This window comes from Aedes aegypti, chromosome 2 (genome assembly GCF_002204515.2).
Source record: "Aedes aegypti strain LVP_AGWG chromosome 2, AaegL5.0 Primary Assembly, whole genome shotgun sequence".
Taxonomy (NCBI): domain Eukaryota; kingdom Metazoa; phylum Arthropoda; class Insecta; order Diptera; family Culicidae; genus Aedes; species Aedes aegypti.
This window is the reverse complement of record NC_035108.1, coordinates 95,966,361-95,987,320: the sequence shown is the minus strand read 5'-3', so window position 1 is coordinate 95,987,320 and position 20,960 is coordinate 95,966,361. Positions and strand designations below refer to the sequence as shown.

At 39.4% G+C, this 20,960-nt stretch overlaps 1 protein-coding gene and 1 long non-coding RNA gene across 6 annotated transcripts; both read right to left on the bottom strand.

Annotated features, from left to right (window-relative positions):
- Positions 1–11,784: 11,784 nt before the first annotated feature.
- LOC5574905 (multiple inositol polyphosphate phosphatase 1) lies at positions 11,785–13,767 on the bottom strand. 5 transcript variants are annotated; one of them, XM_021841593.1, is made up of 6 exons: positions 13,602–13,765; positions 13,519–13,539; positions 13,220–13,456; positions 13,058–13,152; positions 12,758–12,994; positions 11,785–12,696 (listed from the first exon to the last, which is right to left on the bottom strand). In XM_021841593.1, the coding sequence occupies exons 3-6, from the start codon at positions 13,419–13,421 to the stop codon at positions 11,857–11,859; spliced, it is 1,374 nt and encodes a 457-aa protein (XP_021697285.1). In that variant the 5' UTR covers positions 13,422–13,456; positions 13,519–13,539; positions 13,602–13,765; the 3' UTR covers positions 11,785–11,856. The 5 variants fall into 5 exon arrangements, with proteins under 5 accessions (XP_021697285.1, XP_021697284.1, XP_021697282.1 ...); XM_021841592.1 differs by having other exon boundaries at positions 13,522–13,539; positions 13,602–13,764; XM_021841590.1 differs by lacking the exon at positions 13,519–13,539 and having other exon boundaries at positions 13,602–13,767.
- A 5,085-nt stretch (positions 13,768–18,852) lies between these two features.
- LOC110675791 lies at positions 18,853–20,760 on the bottom strand. The gene is made up of 2 exons (XR_002499801.1): positions 19,307–20,760; positions 18,853–19,241 (listed from the first exon to the last, which is right to left on the bottom strand). It is a non-coding gene; the product is annotated as an uncharacterized LOC110675791 (long non-coding RNA).
- Positions 20,761–20,960: the final 200 nt, after the last annotated feature.

Sequence of the window (20,960 nt, the reverse complement as noted above, 5' to 3'; positions counted from 1 at the left end):
TTTCATAAAAATATTCTTGTTGAATGCAAAAGTCTGTTTTAGAAGAAAACCCTTTTTGAAATAAAATATTATTTATAATATACGCCGTTTATCTCCCTGCAATGAAGCTGTGAATGAAATGTATGCAATATGTAGGTGAAGAAACATCGTATTTAGTAAACATTTTCATTTTACCAAACAAATCATTTGGTTGCAATTTGGTACCGTAATTTCGGGTGAAATTGATCACTTTTCACTGTTTTCCATGTCTGTTTTCTATGATGTTGCCAATTCCAAACAACTTAATGCAGGAAAACAAGTACGACAGTGAGCCTCATTGATTTATATACTCACATTTTCATACAGTTGTGATTTTAGTGCTGAAAATCGTCTTTAAAATAAAAAATCAAGGAATTCCATTTCGGGGTGAAATTGATCACCTGTCAAAACCATTATTGTTAGTTTTGAAAACAACTTTACTTATTTAATTTGAGCCTCCTGAATCCAAATATGCTTGCCAAATTCTTAACAATGCATAATTTATGGAAATAATAAACAATTAATTTTCAACAATACCGCAGAAAACGCCTAAATGTAGGCAATTTCTGAAGGAATCTTCTGATATCAATTAAAAATTCAATTATTACAAGAAAATGAACAAATTGGTACGAATTTTGATGATAAAATTCGTTTTGGGGATATATTTCAAGCATCCTTACAAATTTTCAGGTTGACACCATGTCCAAGTCCTTGTTTAAAACTAGAAGTTTATTGATGTCTGCCAATACCACACAGAACACGATTATGGAATTTTCTATTATTTTCATAGAAATACATATTCCTTAACACAAAAAGCTTCACAATATGCAATTCGACAAAAGTTAAGACAAACAACGTTCATTTACATAGGTTACATTGATTTCTGTGCTCTATTAGAGGGAAATAAAATCGTGTGACACAGTGATCAATTTCACCCTACTGATCAATTTCACCCGAATTTACGGTAGTGGTAATGTGACCAACAACTTTAGAGTTTAGAATAACAAAAAGTTCAAGACTAGTAAATTAAGACAAACACATTATTAAAAATTTTCTTTTCCAGTTTCAAAATTGTCCAAGTGTACTCTTTAGTACTCTTTTACAGAGTTAAAAAGAATGTACTCTTTCCGGTGGGAGCAAATATGGTAACCCTAGGTTTGTGAAAACATCTACCCAGAGTTAAAATCGTGTGCTCAATATTACGCCATGGAGTCTGCCGACTCCAGCTCTGGATTCAAAGAAAATTCTTGCCATGGAATCAGTGAGAATGATTTCTAGGTTTGCAGAAGAAACAGAAAAAGCAAACCCCCCCCCCCCCCCCCCCCCCCGCTCTTCTCTGTCAGCATACGATCAAAGTTCCCACCGGAGTTGATTACCCGATCTTTCTCAAGGTTACTCGTACCCCGGTCAGTACCACGAGGAGGTAGGGATAGGAGTTGCTGGGCAAGAGGCAAAGGACCACACAAAGGGGTCTATTCAATTCCTGCAGGTAAGCGAGGTACCAATGGTATGCCATGCCCAGCCATTTATTGTGCAATGTTTGATCCATTTTATTTTTTTTTTTCGTAAATTTGGTAACCCTTTGTCTTACGAAACTCAAAGAGCTAAGCCGGGTCTTTTAAATATTTCTCCTTCACGTTGTTGGGAGGTATGGTCAACCAACTTATTTGAGCCTAAAATAAAATAAAGAGTTCTTCATTATTAAATACAACAAAAAAAAAAACGAATAAGATTATATCCGCAAATTCAAAAAAAAAATTATTTTATTGACAGAAAGAAAAACAATGAAATTTGAAGGTTCGTCAAGGCATGCTGCGGATATATTTCCAAGTTTCAGTTAAGTGCTGATAGTCAGCATCTGTCAAATATTTTATAGCATATTGTTTTTAGAGCGAGCGTAAAAAGCTGGATACGGGCTTTCCAACCGCTTTAGGTTTCTGCTTGTTCTAACCGCTTTTGACCAGATTGGTCCTCCATATCTTAGTACGGATAGCGCCACACTTGCCAGTAGCTTGCCTTTGCTGGCAATTACAGCAGAGCTGTTAGACATCATCCTCGAAAGCGCCGCTATAGCCGTAGATGCCCTTTTACAGGCATATTCAACGTGGCTAGCGATGCTGAGCTTGTCATCGATCATTACCCCAAGATGCCTAAGGGATCGCTTGGACTGGTGCAATCACCTACCGAGATAAGCGCCCGTTGCTCGGACTTGCGGTTGTTGACCACCACCACCTCAGTCTTGTGACGGGCCAGTCCTTGTTTCCTAGAGTTCATCCATTCCTCAACTATGGAACTAGAGTGCGCTGCTGTCAACTCTACTTCCTCCATCGATTCATCATAGACCACTAGGGTGATATCGTCGGCGAAGCCAACAATCTTAACACCCGTCAGAAGGGGCAGTCTCAGTACGTCATCGTACATCGCATTCCATAACAGCGGGTCCAGGATTGAACCTTGAGGTACTCCCGCGGTAATTCGAACGTTTTTCTGCCCCTTCTCTGTGTCATACAGTAGAATCCTACCATCATTATAGCTTTCTAGAAGCTTACACAACTGCACCGGCACCTTAAGGCGGACTATCGCTTCTTCACATCCAGAGTGACAACGTTACTGCGCCAACGGATGCTGTTCCTTTTTTGCTCCATTGCTCGATTCAGCTGTCTGAACGAACGACTGGATAGCGTCCAGAGTAGATTTACATTTTTTGAATCCAAACTGGTTGTTGGACGGCCGTCCGCACCTTTCGTATACGATACTAGCCTGTTGAGGATGAACCTCTCCAATAACTTGTCCGTCGTATCTAGTAGACATATAGGTCATAGGCCGACGCGACGGGTCACCTGGTGGTTTCCCCGCCTTTGGTAGTAGCACCACATTCTGTCACTTCCATACATCCAATTGTAGATACCTGGATTGAATGAAAGGAGCAGTAGTTACAGAACTCGATCAGCTAGTAGCTGTCTGCAGAGAATGGACAAGCTTGTTTTCTTTGTGGTTAGAATCAGCTATCCTGGAGTTGGAGTTGTCTTCATGGTTTTCAACAAGCAGCACTACGCTGAACACCTGAATGGCGCAGAGGACACAGGCACAGAAGGTCAGGACAGCGAATGTGATGGCTACGTCAACGCAGCGGACAGTGGAAACCAACCAGCTCCAACGATGAGGGAAGTTAAGGATGCCATTCAACAGCTCAAGAACAAGGCCACTGGTATGGATGGTATCGGAGCCGAGCTCATCAAGATGGGTCCGGAGAGGTTGGCCGCTTGTCTGCATCTGAAATGTGAAAACTATCGTGCAATTACTATCCTAAACGCCTGTATAGAATCATGTGAGTGCTGACAGTAGAAGCTATCAAGGTGGCTATTAAAGCTCTTAGTTTTTTCCTTAAAACCGCTTGAAAAGTGGTCCCAATCGGGACGAATCTATCGGAAAAGTTGTTCCACAGTTATTTAGTGCGTTGTGAAAGTGGAGTACAGCAGCATATTGCAGTGATTCGTGCAAAAACAGCGACGAAAATTGCAGCGCTCGCTGGTTAATATCAAGTGTTGAGGAAAAGCGAACAAAGGGATTATTAGTGGTGGAGCAGAGGGGGGCAAAGATAAACCGAAGTGGTGGCTGACAACGTCAGTTGAGTGCCAGCGATAATCTGTCTCACAAACGGAGAGATCTGGTGGGTTCTATCGAGTGACTATCACTCCGATACGTGAGAAGAGAATCTTAAAATCACTCAGCATAAAGTGCGGTGTGTCAGAAAGGGAAAATTTTAAAAATATTTTGAAAAGAATTGAAAACCAAAAATTTGAAAATAAAATCAGTGTTAGGCAGCACCATGGAGTCCAATGAAGAATCCATGATGAATTCAGCCGCTGAAAACATGGATGTAGATGACAGAAAGGAAGATGATCTACTACAGAGTGTCTCGATGGATGATGTTGGAGGTGAGGGATCTGTCTCGTCTTCCATACTAAACTCCGACGACGAGGATGATGGGGTTAATGTCACCATCCAGGAGATACGAAATCAAATGCAGGTAAATGATCAAAATCAAAATCAAGAAAGGCAGATCTTAAGGGCAAAATTAAGTGGAGCGAAAAAGAAGCGTTTCAAGAAACTGTTGTTGAGTGGACATGGTCGGGAGGAGGCACTGTCGATGGTTCTAGTGCCACCAAAAGAGTCGACTCCGAAAAGACCTAGGAACATCAACAACAGTAGTAACAGCGACAGCAAACCCATCCCTAAAAAGCAGAAAGGACAGTCGATTCACATTTCTGTCAACAGCCGGATGGAAAATATCAGACAAGATCAACCAACTGTTCTCGAAAATCAACAATCGACCTACAGTGAGGTGGCCAAATGGGTAAGGGTAGGTATTCTGCCGAAGAACTATCCTCAAATCCAGCTGACAGACGAACAACTGTACAGTCTACAAGAGGCCATTTTGCTGAAGGTTACGCTGCAAAGAAGGGAGTCTTTCAAGCCAAAGTTTATGAACTGTTGGCAACGAACAGGACATTTGGTGATAAACTGCCAGGATAGGGAAACGTCGGATTGGCTAAATTCAGTGATTCCTACGCTTATCCCTTGGAAAGGCGCGGAACTTACGGTAGTCAATGCGGACGATATCCCAAGACTGGACGTAATGGTAGGCTTTTTCCCTCAAAGTGTTAATGATGAAAATGACACTATCAGAGTTTTCATAGAGAGCCAGAATGACGGGTTGAGTACCGACAGGTGGAAAATCATTCAACGTAACATTCTCTATGAGAATCACGTTGAATGGTTTTTCACAGTTGACGAGGCGTCCATGCAACATTTTAAGACATGCAACTTCCTCATCAACTACAAGTTCGGGCAAACAAAGCTACGGAAAAAAGGGATGTACAAACCTGGGGTAGATGGGATGGTAATCTCGAGAGACGAGCCGAAGGAGCTGGAACCGGTAAGTAGCGTGGATCCTGGGACCGAACAAAGCCTTAGTGTCCCGGTGACAAGCGGGACAGACGGTAAAGTGCCGGAAGCAAAATCCTCGAAAAATCACCACCAAAGCACTCAGAGTACAGGGCTTCCCAAAAACGAAAACAGCCAAGGGAATTTCGATGACCGAATTTATTCCTTGATGGAATAAAACATTAAATAATTTAAGGAAAAAATCGCGAAAACTTTTCAATAAAGCGAAAATTTCTGGGCAATGGGACCAATATAAAAAGGCCCTTACAATGTACAACAAAGAAATTAGAAAATCAAAACGACGAACCTGGAGATCCTATTGTGAAAACATAGAGAAAACTCCAGATATAGCTAAACTGCAAAAAGTGCTTTCCAAAGACCATTCAAATGGTCTGGGAAATTTAAAGAAAACAAATGGTGATTTTACTGTTAACTCACAAGAAACCCTTGAAATGTTGATGGAGACTCATTTCCCAGGATCAAACTTTACCACTAAGTTATGATAATGAAGAAAGTATAAACGTTAAAGATAATTATGGGCTGACCGGGACTATAAGATATAATTCGCTTATACCTGATACCATTTTCACAAAATCTAAAGTTGAATGGGCGATGAACTCTTTCGAACCATTTAAATCTCCGGGAATGGACGGTATATTTCCTGCACTGCTTCAGAAGGGTGGGGAAATACTGCTGGATTCTATAACAAATATTTTCAAAGCAAGTTTAATGTTAGGCCATGTACCAAAAATATGGACCCAAGTACGAGTTGTCTTCATTCCTAAAGTAGGAAAAAGAGACAAAACAAATCCAAAATCTTTTAGGCCAATAAATCTCACATCTACTATGCTTAAAATCATGGAAAAGATAATAGATGAATATATCAAAACAGAATACCTACAAAAGATTCCTCTTAACAGGTATCAGTATGCATATCAAACTAACAAATCTACAGTCACTGCTCTACATAATTTGGTTACAAAAATAGAAAGTACTCTCGTTAGAAAAGAAATTGCACTTGTAGCATTTCTTGATGTAGAAGGTGCTTTTGATAATGCGACATTCAGTTCAATAAAAAAGTCAATGGAAAACAGGCATTTCGATCCTGGCATTATAGCTTGGATTATGGAAATGCTGAAAAATAGAGAAGTATCTGCTGAATTGGGAGTATCATCTATAACAATAAAGACCACTAAGGGATGTCCTCAAGGAGGCGTATTGTCGCCTTTATTATGGTCGCTTGTTGTTGATGATATTCTTAATAAATTGACAGAACAAGACTTCGAAGTTATCGGTTTTGCTGATGATGTGGCCATAATAGTTCGTGGAAAGTTTGAACATACCATCACAGATTTAATGCAGTCTGCACTAAACTGCATTTCGCGGTGATGTCAAAACGAAGGGTTGAATATAAACCCATCGAAAACCGTTTTGGTACCGTTCACTCGCAGACGGAAAGTGACATTTAAAAATATAACAATTGAGGGATGTATTGTCCAATAGGAGTTATTTTAGATGATAAACTTAATTGGAACTTGCACTTAGAGCAGGTAATAAGCAAAGCCACTATTGCCCTGTGGGTGAGTAAGAATACTTTTGGTAAAAAATGGGATCTCAAACCTAAAATGATTCATTGGATCTATACGGTTATTGTAAGGCCCAGGGTAGTTTATGCCGCACTAGTATGGTGGCCTAAAACAAAGCAAAGCACAGCCCAAAAAAAGCTAGAAAAATTGCAACGTTTGGCCTGCATGGCTATGACAGGAGCAATGCGTAGTACGCCATCAAAGGCCTTAGAGGCAGTTCTGTATAAGCTTCCACTACATCAACACGTGCAAATGGAAGCTGAAAAGAATGCACTAAGACTGCGAAGAACGAATATCTTTCTTGAAGGAAATCTTTCCGAACATCTAAGTATACTGGAAGATTTTCAAATTAATCCATTAGTAGTCATGAACGAAGACTGGATGGAAAGAACCCTAAACCTAGATATACCATATAAGGTGGTTGAAACAGACCGCCAAATGTGGGAATCGGGTGGGCCTAGTATTTCACCAGGATCGATTATGTTCTACACCGATGGTTCTAAAATGAGTGATAATACAGGGGCTGGAATAACAGGCCCAAGAGTTAATGTTTCAATACCAATGGGACGATGGACAACTGTTTTCCTTGCAGAAATATACGCCATCTTAGAGTGTGCTTCTATATGTCTTAGAAGAAAGTATAGACATGCAAGGATTTGCGTATTTTCAGACAGCCAGGCGGCTCTGAACGCATTAAAATCCTATACATGCCAATCAAAACTGGTATTGAAGCAACTGGCTATGAATAACCAGGTGTCCCTGTACTGGGTACCAGGCCATTGTGGAATCGAAAAAAATGAGAAAGCTGATTTTCTGGCTAGACGAGGATCGAATACTCAGTTTTTAGGACCAGAACCCTTTTGTGGAGTTTCAAAATGTGTAATACAAATGGATGATTGATTATCTTTATTAAGGAGATTTTCAGCCCTATGGCTGGTTCATCTCCGTATACAAATGGAAATAAAAAAAATGGGAGCGTAATATGATACAGTCGAACTGGATTGGTACAAATACATCAAGACAGTCTAAACTGTTTATAACTCCAAATAAACAAATTACAGAAAAACTTCTAAACTTAAATAAAAAAATCATTCTGTATAGTTATTGGACTATTTACAGGACATTGTCCAGCTAGATATCATTTAAAGAAGATGGATCGAAGTCCAACTGATATCTGTCGGTTTTGCGACCAGTGTTGTTCAGACTCATTTCCCCGAAAATAACATTTTCCGAACTACGAAGCCACGAACTACTACAACCATGCTCTATCCTCCTAAGATTGAAAAGCAGATGGTTAAGCTTGAGTACTGCACACAAAATCGATCAATTTTGATCCCAGAGAGCCACAATTCAAGTTTCGGTGAAATGAAATGAGTGAGTGAGTGAGTGCGAATCATTTCACCGAAACTTGAATTGCGGCCCACCGAGATCGAAACTGTCGGATCCCATGTGCAACACTCAAGCCCAACCACCTCCCCCTCCATCTCAGGAATACAACGCACAGTTATAACAATTCATGGCTTCACAATTCGAATTTCGGGGAAATGAGTCTGGTCAACACTGTTTGCGACTGTGAGATAGAGACCTCTCAGGTATCAGGTATCAGAAGGCCGGCTCCAAAGGCACGTTCCCCGCCATTTGGGAGATTTGTGCCATCGCCATATTTGAGCCTATTTCATCATCTACCCGATGGGAGAGGAAAGGGAAGGGAAAGATGGGAGGAAATAGGAGTGGGGTCCCTTGAAGAGGTAAAATCGCATAAGCGAATTAAGAGCATGTAGCTCCATACCACAATGGGTTCGAACAGCGCCCTAAAAAGGGCACTGCAAAACGCATGAGCGTAAAGACAGCCTATAGCTCATTACCACTGCGGGTTAAGAATACCAGAAGGTCCTGAAGATTCAGTTTTCTGAAATCAGTTTCACTTAATAAGTGTTTACCAAGTAATTGGAATCGCAATCACGCGAAAAATTGACATTTACATATCAGGTGATAAAAAGTTCCATAATCGGAATCACAACTACCACACACAAATGTATCAACACACTGAATATTTGCCATGTGGTAGTTGAGTCGGCAGTGGCCAGTCAAGGTTGTAATAAAGCGACAGCAATTCTGCTTTGACAGATTTGTTTAATACTTAGCCACCCTTTTGGATGGCTTAGTAATATACAGACGTCCACTCGTCCCGCGAAGGGAGTTGTGAGGAACATTTCCTATAAGCAAAGTAACAAGCAATTGAGAGATCACTCGAAGCAAGGGCAATTGTGTCCCAATTCACTGGAAGTGGAAACATCCAAATCACTAGAATTTCCAATGGACGGTGAAAATCCATGGAATTTGTTCACAACCAATTCCCAGTTTGTGGAGTATAACAAATCCAAAGTCTGCGAATTTACATTCTAATGTTCATATAGAGATGTAGCGATGATCAGATAATGATTCATCATCTGATACATGCCAATTCGTCAACTCGTGATTGATTTTATTCGAGCAGAGCATTATGTCTAACACTTCTTCTCTGGCAGATTCCATGAAGGTAAGAGGATTTCATACAATAAGTAATCCAAGATTTGAACTACTTAAGCATTCCATCAGACTGGAGCTTCTCAAATTGATATCATTGCCCACAATCAGCAGAAGGCCTTTTCATAGGCAGTGAACGAAAACTCGTTTGAAATCATCCATTGGGGATGGTTCATCATGTGGTAAATACACCACAAAACGAAAGACGTATTTCCTATTGAGGTCACATACAGAAATATCAATTGTGACAGCGCATACATCTCTGGTTGTTAACTCAGAAATGAGTATGGCGACGTCAGCGCTATTTACGAGCACGCATGCACGAGGCATGGCACGCAAATTTGCCATTTCATGTTTCTGAAAAAAAGCAAAAACTGGGTCCACTAGGTTTCCTAGATAAAAGTTTACAAAAGTAAGGTTTTTGAACTAGCGCCACTTGAGCTGTACCATTTGCATGAGTCTACAAAGATTGATCATTGCTGACATTTTATGCTGGAGATTGATCTAACTAAGCTATCCTAGCCGTAGCCACTACCCAAACTAGGCAAGATTAAACTTTTCGCAATCTCAGAACGAAAAAGATCAGCAGCGAACAAAAACCAAATCGGTATCTCTTAAAAGTCGCCAAAGGCAAAAATCACAGAATACACTGTGTAAAACGCATAATGCGAAACCATAGAGGTAAAAATTTAAACTAAATTACATTAAATGTATTAATAATCCCTCCCTTATTTAGCCTCAGGCTTGAGACTGAAGAAGGGCAGCCGATTATCTCGGAGAAACACAAGGTCACCTACACCATTGCTCCGGGTAGCACAGGAAGGGCATAATACTGTAGAGGGCGCCCTGGAACTCCACAGGCTCCGTTTGCGGCTAGGTTTTATTTAGACCCCCCTAACCATTCATTCTTAGGCACGGTAAGCTTAACGCCGTATGAATTAGGGGTCACCTGTGAGGTGGACTTTTACCACCGGAACAGGCAGTCCGTAGTGTTAATTCTTAGCCAGTTAAAACAACCGCTACCGACACTACGCGGCTATCTAGGCTGATCGGGAAAAGGAAGTTAACATTGATTATTAACTCCTGACGTGCCCAAACAGCCCCCAGAGAGCCACAATTCAAGTTTCGGTGAAATGAAATGAGTGAGTGAGTGAGTGCGAATCATTTCACCGAAACTTGAATTGCGGCCCACCGAGATCGAAACTGTCGGATCCCATGTGCAACACTCAAGCCCAACCACCTCCCCCTCCATCTCAGGAATACAACGCACAGTTATAACAATTCATGGCTTCACAATTCGAATTTCGGGGAAATGAGTCTGGTCAACACTGTTTGCGACTGTGAGATAGAGACCTCTCAACACTTGCTTTGTGAATGCTCAGCACTATTTGCGCAAAGAAGACAGTATTTCAACAAGGGCATACTGAGTCCTTTTGAAATTTGGTAAGGAAATCCCAATAAGGTAGTTGAATTCATTTTAAGAATCATACCAGATTGGGGTACGTCGCACTATCAGTCAACTGCAGTTAATCTTAATAGTAACTTGTCGTCCTGAAAATATGCGAAAAATAAACAGGGGTATACCACAATAGATCAACTTAATGGTCGCAGTGGTTCAAATCCCAACAAAAGAAAAAAAAATCCTAAACGCCGCCTACAAAGCGCTATCGCAGATTATATTCCGTCGTTTATCACCTATATCAAATGGGTTCGTGGGAAGTTATCAAGCAGATTCATCGACGGCCGATCGACAACGGACCAGATGTTTTCCGTACGGCAAATCCTCCAGAAATGTCGTGAACACCAGTTCCCTACGCATCATTTGTTCATCGATTTCAAAGCGGCATACGACAGTATCGACCGTGTAGAGCTATAGAAGATAATGAACGAGAACAGTTTTCCTGGAAAGGCCACAAGATTGGTTAAAGCAACGACGGTGTGCAAAACTGTGTGAAGAACACTCGGGCGAACACTCCAGTTCGTTCGAATCCCGCCGGGGACTACGACAAGGTGATGGACGTTCGTGCCTGCTGTTCCATATTCCGCTTGAAGGTGTCATGCGGAGAGCCGGACTTAACAATCGAGGAACGATTTTTACGAAATCCGGACAATTTGTTTGCTTCGCGGACGACATGGATATTAATGGAAGAAAATTTAAAACGGTGGCAGATTTGTTCACCCGCCGGAATACAAACTTTGACATATACGCGTATTTCGACCTCAACTGTAAGGCCGTCTTCAATGTCATTCACTACACTTGACGTGTACTCGACACGACTCGAAAGAATGCAGTCAGCAGAATGTATGGCATGCAACACTTCCTCCAACTTTGGTGAACATTCGGTATCGTTTTCCTTCAAATTTAACTGTATCTGCATATAACACCCCCATATAAATGGGGATAAATCTTTTGACAATAATCAAGCACTGCTGCCATCTGTTTCCAGAAAAAAAAACTTGAAAGCTTCAATTGCCATTTTGAAAAGTTCTTTATTTATGCTTCAAGTTGGCCGAATATCTCGAATCAGTATTTCCACATCTAGACGTTGCATTTTTCAACAACATAATAACCCTTATTTTTACGGCCCACTTATTACGATCTTAAAAATTATCGTAAAAACGATCGTGAAAGTTATATTATGTTGAATCCGAAAATTTGCTTATTGGAATATTCTTTTGTATCCGTGAACACAAATTAAAAAAAAACTTTGTTTTTGCTGAATATGTTTGTAATGTTCGTTTATGGATACTCTATAACATATACTAACAAAATACCATATTATCTGCAGTACATTTCGGCACAGTCTCCATCGATGAATCTTTCATACCGACGAATCACTTCAGACCAATCGCAAATGCCTTCAGTGCACCAATCGAACTTCAAAGACTTCTCGTTCAGGAAGAACATTACCTTCTCTGGCTCTTCGCTATCTTCGCACTCATACCGGACGACGGCAATATTCGCCGCAAATGGAGCCAGCTCGCTGGATCTGAAGTTCCGATCTTCCATGGCGTAATAGTTATCCGCCCGTAGAGCTTCCCTGTCCTCCATGGCACCCAACGCAACCAGAAAGAGTTGAATAGCCGAATCGTGCGTGAAGTATGCAATAACCTGCTCACCATCCACCCGTCCCAAGTGTTTCAACATGTCGGCCATTGCATGGCAGGACAGGTCGGACCCCACCTCGGATCCGTAACCATTCTGGTAGTAGTAATTTAGATCTTCCTTGTACTCCATGACCTGCACCTGACCCTTGGTGAAGACACTACACCAAGGGCTTGGAAGCTGTAGATTCCAAGCCTGCTCGAACCTGCAAGCATTCCACATGGCTTCGACCTGTTCGGAACTCAAACTTTGTCGGAATCCTAAACGCGTGGAGATGTCGGCCAAGGTATTTATATACAGCGGGGACCTTAGGAATTTGCTCAACTCCGAATCCGGTTCGCTAATTTTGTCTTCGTTCGCATCATATGCCGGGCAGAAATCGTATGGTTTCAACAGAACATCGTCACTCGAATCTGGTTTTGTGGGTATAGAGTCATACAGTTCGTTTCCAAACAAACCTTCGACAAAAGCCTTGAAACTTGCTTCAGTTCTCTGAGAATTTGTATGTTTGAACTAGAATGATAAGGGACTTATTAAAACTTGAAATACAGTTCAAAATGGTTCTCATACACACCAGATATCGTTGTTCATCATAAGGCCCGCTCAATATCTCGAAGAAGCGATCTTTCTCTCGCATAGCCAACAACTTCAAATCGTCCCATCCTTGATCGGTAAGAACCGATTCATACGCAACGGTTATGTTTCGATCCCATTGCCAGTTTCTCAATAGGCCTACGTCTTCCGGGCACAAGTGTTCCCTTTTGAATCTTTTATAGCGGGTGTCGTAGTTAGCAAGAATCGACTCTCGAAGCTGGAATTCATATTCATAAATTAACACGTGTCACATGAAAACTTATCCTTACCGAAACCATACACCATTCAGAACGGGGGGCAGAGACTCGATATCCTTTTTGCCCGGCAGTCTGGTCCCGTGACGAGCAAGCAACCAAAACTTGGATGGACTGCAGTCTGAGGTTACAAATCAGTTCTATCTGAAGTTAGTTTCATTAAAAAAAAAAAAAAATGAAGTACTTACTGGGAACGACATGCTCTTGACTGGATTCCGGTCCACGAATAACTTCGTAAGCCGTTTTGGTGCCATAGTGCTTCGATTGACTTCGGTCTTGATCCAAACTGTAGCAGTAGTCCTCACAACATCTGCTACTTTTGAACTGGAAGGGCTGAACGGCAGATACGATCATAACGATCGTAAAAATAAAGAGATGTATGTCGGTCATTTTGAACGGCACCTCAAAACGGAAAGTTAAGTGTCCTGAAATGGTCATTGAATCGAGACAATGTTTAGAGCTGTTTAACTTGTTGAGAGAAATTTACCACCTGAATATCCTAAATGAACTTGTTTTGCAACATTAGCAATAAAATTACTGATGCAATTTTTGAATAGAATAATTTCCTACCTATCGGGATGCTATGCTTGATCAGGTGTTGCTGATATTAAAAATACATCAACTTGTTCACAGTAATTTGAAATGAAGCCTATACTGTTTTGAGCTACATGTACCAACAATTGTGTCTCGGTCAGCTCCAGACTGCACTCTGAATTGAATCCCATTGATAATGAAGATACCTAAGCATTCAGACGTAGGATTAGTACATAGTTCAATCAATGTTGTTCACTATCTCAAGATGTAACCACCGGTGATAACGACAGACACAATCTTCATTGAAACAGAGCAAGGTTTCCGACGTGCCAGTGATTTTAACATAGGGTAACATGTCAATTGTTGTACGGTCTAAAATTTAGACTCTAAATTCTCTATATGTTAAATATCTTGGCCGTGCACTCCTTGGTCTTTTCAACATTTGTCAACATTTTAGACCAAAGCTGCTACACGTACAGCCCGCGGCTTCATTTTATGCGGCCTGCGAAAAGTTTAAAGATTCGTCTCAAATATGACTTGCTGAATGTTTTATCAACTTGAAGTTAGAATTTTTTCCTTTTCTTTTATTTAATTTTAAAACTTAACTCAAGGGGTTGGTCACTCTACACAGTGTGTCCTACGCACATTGGGCGCCCATCAGCACGCTTAGCGGCACAATTTTACTGTAATCTCATTCGCTATAAAACTGAACTGAAAATTCTAAGAAAAAGTCTCAGCTTGCCATGGTTTTGTTTTTTCGCATGGAATTAGAAAACATTTTTCTTCTTAATAATTCGTTTATTTTACATTTTAGGTTCCCAAAACTTAGGGGTCTATTTTATAAATCGAGTCAATGAAAATGACTCGACTGGAGTCACTGCCGACCGAATAATTCGCTCGATTCAGCTCTGTCACTCGAGTTTTTCGACAGTTAGGTATCACTCTATGTGACTGGATTACTATGGGAGTCGACGGGTGACATCTGCTCTGATCGACAATGAATATAGACGAGTCACATGCATTTGCTCGATTTATAAAATAGGCCCCTTAATGGTTTCTGGAAAGGATATGTGAATTCAAGCAACTACCATTTTATTTTTAAATCAAGCGAAATTTAAACTCCATTATACTACGGCGATCGAGGGGATGGGCTCGAAAGCCTATATTGATGCTTGATTCCATTCCATGAAAGATATAATAGATGACGATTTCTTCTCCCACGAATCATCTAATAGTTAGAGAAGAAGGGTGACATGCCTTTTCCATTACAGAAAGTAGTAGGTAATAGCATCCAATCACAGTCAAATGGCGGTGGTGGTGTAGCTCACAAGGGAGGGTCACGATCACGACCCCCGGGGATTTCAACCGGAATATTTTTGTTGGATTCTATATGTCAAAATATGGAAAAATCCAAAGCCTTTCGGGTGATGGGCCAGTGGGGTAGCCAGGAGGGGCTCTTAAAGGTGCAAATTTTTGCATATCGAATATAATTGTAAAATTTCCTTATTCAACTAAAACTAGAATTTTAATACTGATTGCAGTAGTTACAGACATAATGTATAACTATCCATATTAAAAATGTATATTAATTATACCAGAAGCGTAATCAGGGTGAAAACTCATGAGTTCAGTTTTATAATAACCTAGATTTTTTTGTATGTTGATTTCCGACCGCTTGACGCTGTTCCCACCTTTACCACGAAAATGGGAAAGACCTCATATTTTCTCCAGTCGTGTAGATAGGAAAGGCAAACATAAGGGTAATGTTAACAATGTAGAATATAAGGTAATACTGTTTCTACTGATAAGGGAAGAAAACGACATGGCTTATGGTTGATTCTATTGGCTATTTTTTGAACTACACAAAATATGAAAGAGCATAAGTATGTTTTTATATGAATCGAAAGTGTCGCCAGTGTAGGCATTCATTGAAAAAAAAAAATAAACATATTGTAAGTTAATTCAAAATTATACCAAGCTACATTAGTTGCATACCTTGAAACTTCTTTTTCTGTTCAACATCCTACTGAATCAGGCATCAACTATCAATAATAAAAAAATATGTTAAATATTAAACATAAAAATAGAGGAAAATCAATTTTTTGTGTATAGTTTACGGATGGTTTTAAAATTGACACCAAGCATATCTTTCCATTCGAATGGATTTAACAGTAAATATCGGTACATTAAGTACAAGTAAAAATTTATTGAAAACAACTTCAAAGGGCTCATGGATGTATGTTTAATGTCTAGTTGTATTACATCGAGTGTACATTATAACGAGATTTGACTGAATATATATCTTACATATCGCTGTCTGCCAATTTGCAAAACATTGACCATAAAGTATTATTAACGTATCGAAGGGTTCCGGATGATTTGCAATATAATCGCACTTGAAAAACATCAAACCATATAAGGTTTTCAAACCGTTTGGAAGTAAACTGATTTGGTTGAAACGATTAAACTCGAAGAACATAGTCCCTGTGCCAAATATTGATGTTGTTTTTAGCTATCTAGTAGTTTATCTGTCAGAAACCAGAAAAAGTATTTATATGTACGGGAGAAGTACACATCGGGTTGTTGCGCGATACCAGATAGGCAAAATCTATCTCTTGATGCATTCAAAATTTTTAAGGTATGTAGATTTATAGAGGAACCTTTATTAGATGTCCAAGAACTGATCAATAGAATAACTTTTTATCTTCCAATCAAATATGATCACAGAACCTCATCCAGAAATACCATCAAATCGTGATTTGACGGTTTTTCTGATGTGAGGAAACGTACGTTGACCAACTGCTGTCCCTATTGTGGTAACGGTTGGTTGGTTGGTTTGACTTTATTAACGAGATTTTTAGCCCTAGGCTAGTTCATCTCGGGACCAACGGCTTTACTTCCCTTCCGAAGGAAGTCGTCACTATAACTTTTTACGTCATAAGTGACTATGTCGGGGATGGGATTCGATCCCAGGTCCTCGGCGTGAGAGGCGAGTGTTCTAACCACTACACCAGGTCCGTCCCTGGTAACGGTGATTATTTGTCAGCCACTGAAGTATAGTAGTCCAATCATCATCCACTCTACTGTAACATATTCTTCTAGCAATTGCCCTGATTTGATAATAAATTATAATTTCATCTTCTTTATAATATTTTTATCTAAAAAATCCATATTATTTGAAATATACACATTCTACGGGGCTGCCCATAAATCACGTGGTCATTTTTTCCGGTCTTCAGACCCCTTTGTCCTCTTGTGGTCTATCGTCCTTAAAAAAAATAAAATATTTATGACCTGTGGTCTTTTGGTAGAATCCCTCCCCTCTCCTCCTGCCAATATGTTACCACGTGATTTATGGATGGCCCCTTATGTATTTTCCATATTTTGAGAAGTGTAGTTTTGAAAAACATTCGTAGGTCATCATTGTTTTTTCTTCTTTTACCAGAGCAAACCGTATTTCCCAATCTCCTCCATTGTTAATAATGCCCTAATGTTTGCCCTTCCTGTTTACACTATTGGAGAAATCATGTGGCCTTTCACCATTTTCATGGTAAGGGTGAGAATAGCGTCAAGTGGTCGGAAATTGACACCAAAAATGTGTAGGTTTTTATAAAATTGTACTCACGAGTTTTCAACCGGATTACGCCTCTGGTATGATAAATGTACATTTTTAATACATGATATAATATACAATGATACAGTCTAGCTGTAACTACTACTATCGGTATTAAAACTGTAGTTTTAGGTGAATAAGAAAATTTTAAAATTATATTCGACGTGCAAAAAATGGCACCTTTAAGAGCCCCTCCTGGCTACACCACTGGCCCATCACCCGAAAGGCTTTGGATTTATCCATATTTTGACATATAGAATCCAACAAAAATAGTCCGGTTGAAATCCCCGGGGGTCGTGATCGTGACCCTCCCTTGTCAGCGTTAACAAAAAACAATCGTTTTAGCCGATTAGTTATGTTCGTGGAAGTAAACGTAGGCAGGAGCTTCTTCGTTCACATGTAAAACTATTGTAAATTAATAACTAATAAAGTATGTCATATTTTTGAAAAGCGACATAGTTTTATCCAGCTTTTTACGCTAGCTATAAAACTGATGAGGGTGATTCAACTTTGACATGTTTTGCCCACAGATTTTATAGTATGATCCAAGCAAGCTGTTATTTGAAATTGTTTATTGGAGTGTCAAAACTTTTCACTATTTGTTTTGCAGCTGGGCATCATCATGTTCGGAAATCAATTCTAAAGTATTTATCGCTTTCTTTCTATAAACTTATTTCTTTTACACTATTTTAGGCATCTGAAAAACGTGGAACTTCTCGAGCTTGAAGACAGAACAATGGACGATACAATAACCCTGCCATAGAACCAAAAATTAAACATTCAAACCATATGAATTCACACACCAAATCCATGCAACTGAATTGTTAAAATTCAGCAAAACGATGCTAATGATGACGACCAAAAATGTATATTCCACAAAGCGACAAGTGTGTTAGGCTTTTGAAAAGCTCCATATATTGCAATGCTATGTGGTTTACACATCCATTTCAAACTTGTCCCACAGCTTGTACGCACACTTCTTCCATGTTTAAAGTTAATATATATTTTGTAGGTGGGGGAATATTAAAAATGCGTTGTGGGAAGATGGTGTGGAAAATTTAGAATTGATTCCTATTAAAAGCATTGATTCAACGTATTCGGTTTGAAAAAAACACAAGCTCAAAGCCAAAATCAGATTGTAAGGAATAATTATGGCCAAGTCAAGCAATGTCTTGTTCTGGATTAGAAGGTCCTCCAAAATGATTACATTCTAAAGTTCCGTGGTTCTCATAGAAATGTCTTCAAGTGAATGATCACATTTTGACATTTGAACATGCTTGTTGTCCTTGATTGTTCTTTTCTTCTCTTAATCTGGAAGAGAAAACAGTTGAAATAAAATAGAAAACTTAAAAACATTTTTGATTTCCATATCCTAGTAACAATAATGAAAATTGTTGACGTTCCATGTCAATAAAACAAATTTCATATGCCCAAAGCACACGGAGAAAACGAAGTACTCAAATTTGGGTTCTTTTGACCCAACTCGGCACGTTCGTGCGTTACCCCAAATTTGAGTAAGTTGCCTAGTACTCAAATTTGAGTAGCTGTATTGAATTATATCAGTGGGTGATTTTCACTCAATGTTACATTGAGTGGAAAAACTCAAAAATGGGTAGTTTCTCATTCGAAACGAAATGCAAATGGAGAAATAGTCAAAATGGTCATGGTTTTAAATAATGAAAAGAAACAGAATTCAATCCTATATTTTATTTTACGTTAACATCATAATCACATTTTTCTTTTAATTTATGTCATCATATTTAAATCACATTCACTGTAATCCGCTTGTCCATTCCGGAAATCGTTTACCGGGAATGCCTATGAACATCAGACCTTTATCCGGAAACATTTGCTAGGTGATGATGGTGGATGGGTGGCTGGAACGGCAACAACCAATGGAACGGTTTTCCCGTTTTTTCATTGTGTATGGCAACTGGCAGGAACGACACTCACTATTTAGAACGGGAGGTAACAGCGCAATAGCTTTTTAGTCGCGAACAGGCACTTCTTAATTCCGATAATCCGGCACCAAAAACAATCGTAGGCCCAAGTCTATTAAACTCCTGAAAAATGAAGGAATCATTGAAAATTATTTTTTCGACACATTAAACTCTCCAGTATACCTTACCTTTGATAATTTCAGAACATTTTCTAGCCAGCTATCGGAGCTTTGTATACAACGACGTCAGAAACAGTTTATTTGACCAGATATGGGAATAAAAAGAAATAAAATTGTAATTTTCCTCCCATTCCGTCTAACACCGACGAAAACAGACTACGAATGACTAGTGCTGAGATTTCAAAATGGATGGCACATTTTTTCATCCAAAATTGAGTTTAAACTACTCAACGGCAAGAACGCTGTCTAAATGCCAAACGTTGAGTTATTTCTACTCAACTTTGTGTTTTTAAAGTGTTTGGCAAATTGATGGTCGATTTATATACTTTATCAAATTTATCGGTTAGATTGCAATATTAGAAACATTTTAAAAACGCTCAATACTTCAGTAATATTTATAAAGGTAACAATCTGGGATTTTTTGTTATTTTTAGTAACTCGTATAATACACAAGTACAAAATAATAAAATTTTGTGATTAAGAGCGCAATAAACAAAACAAGTATATTTTTACTCAAATTTGAGTTTTCATTAGACAACTCAAAAGTTGAGTTAAATGTACGTATTTGTCAAAACGAAAATCACCCAACTATTCAGTTCGACCGTCTTAACTTAATTTTGAGTATAAAAAAACTTATTTTTGAGTACTTCGTTTTCTCCGTGCATACTTTAATCTAGCTATAAAAATCATAGTGCATGCAAGAAATGTCGAAAAGGGGTGATTCAAAAATTATGGTATGCTAGCGTAAAAAGCTGGATAATACCAACATACGCCAGGTAAAAGCTAGAAAGGACCAAAGCAGTTTTAAATATGTAGCATGTAGTTTAAACTGATTTTCTTTATTAATCAAATAACCTGCATTTTTTTGGGATACAGATGTTTAACAAGAACGATTGATTATAAATTCCCGAAAATGATTCAAATTATAGCCAAATAAATAAAATTGCAAAATTACGTTCTAGAGAAAATTTGTAGAACGAGAGACACAATCAAAATAAATTAAGATGTCAATGTTTGCTGAGATCGTTTCTTTGTGATTTCAGTCAGAGCTGGGAAACTCTGATTTCAGTTCATTGAGCTTTTATAGCATGTGGAATTATAGCAAGCTTGGCACGCCCGGCACACTTTGGCACTCTCAAGGAACAACCAAAAATGAAGTGCGCCGACCAAGTGTGTAGAGTGATCACCCCCTTGACTGAACTTTGACTACAACTTTCAAATTATGAAAATAAAGAGATCGCAGTATAGGCAGCGCGCGCGAAAGAATGTGTTGAATGTTGATCTGTCACGTTTTCATCGTCTCCGCAAAATATTAGATTCGGCTGGCAAAACGGCTGGTGCAGTTTTTGGAAAAAGTGTTTATAGCGGAATTAAAACAGTTTATCTTGCACGCGTTCTGATGGGCAGTGCTTTGTTACAGCCTAAGCAGCAGGTGCAGAAGCATCGAAGCCAAGCTTCAAATTTTCGGGAGCGCGGATCTACAGGGCCGGACAGCGAATCGGGCTGAGGGATTGGTCGAGGGCCCTCGCTGGTGGTAGCTAATCGATCAGGTTTTCAGCTTGAACCGCTGTTTGGTTCTCTAGATTTGTGCTCTTGCGGGTTTGAGTTTTGGCTTCGTTTCAACTTAACCAGTAATATCGCGTATTTTTGCGTCTTCGCGTTG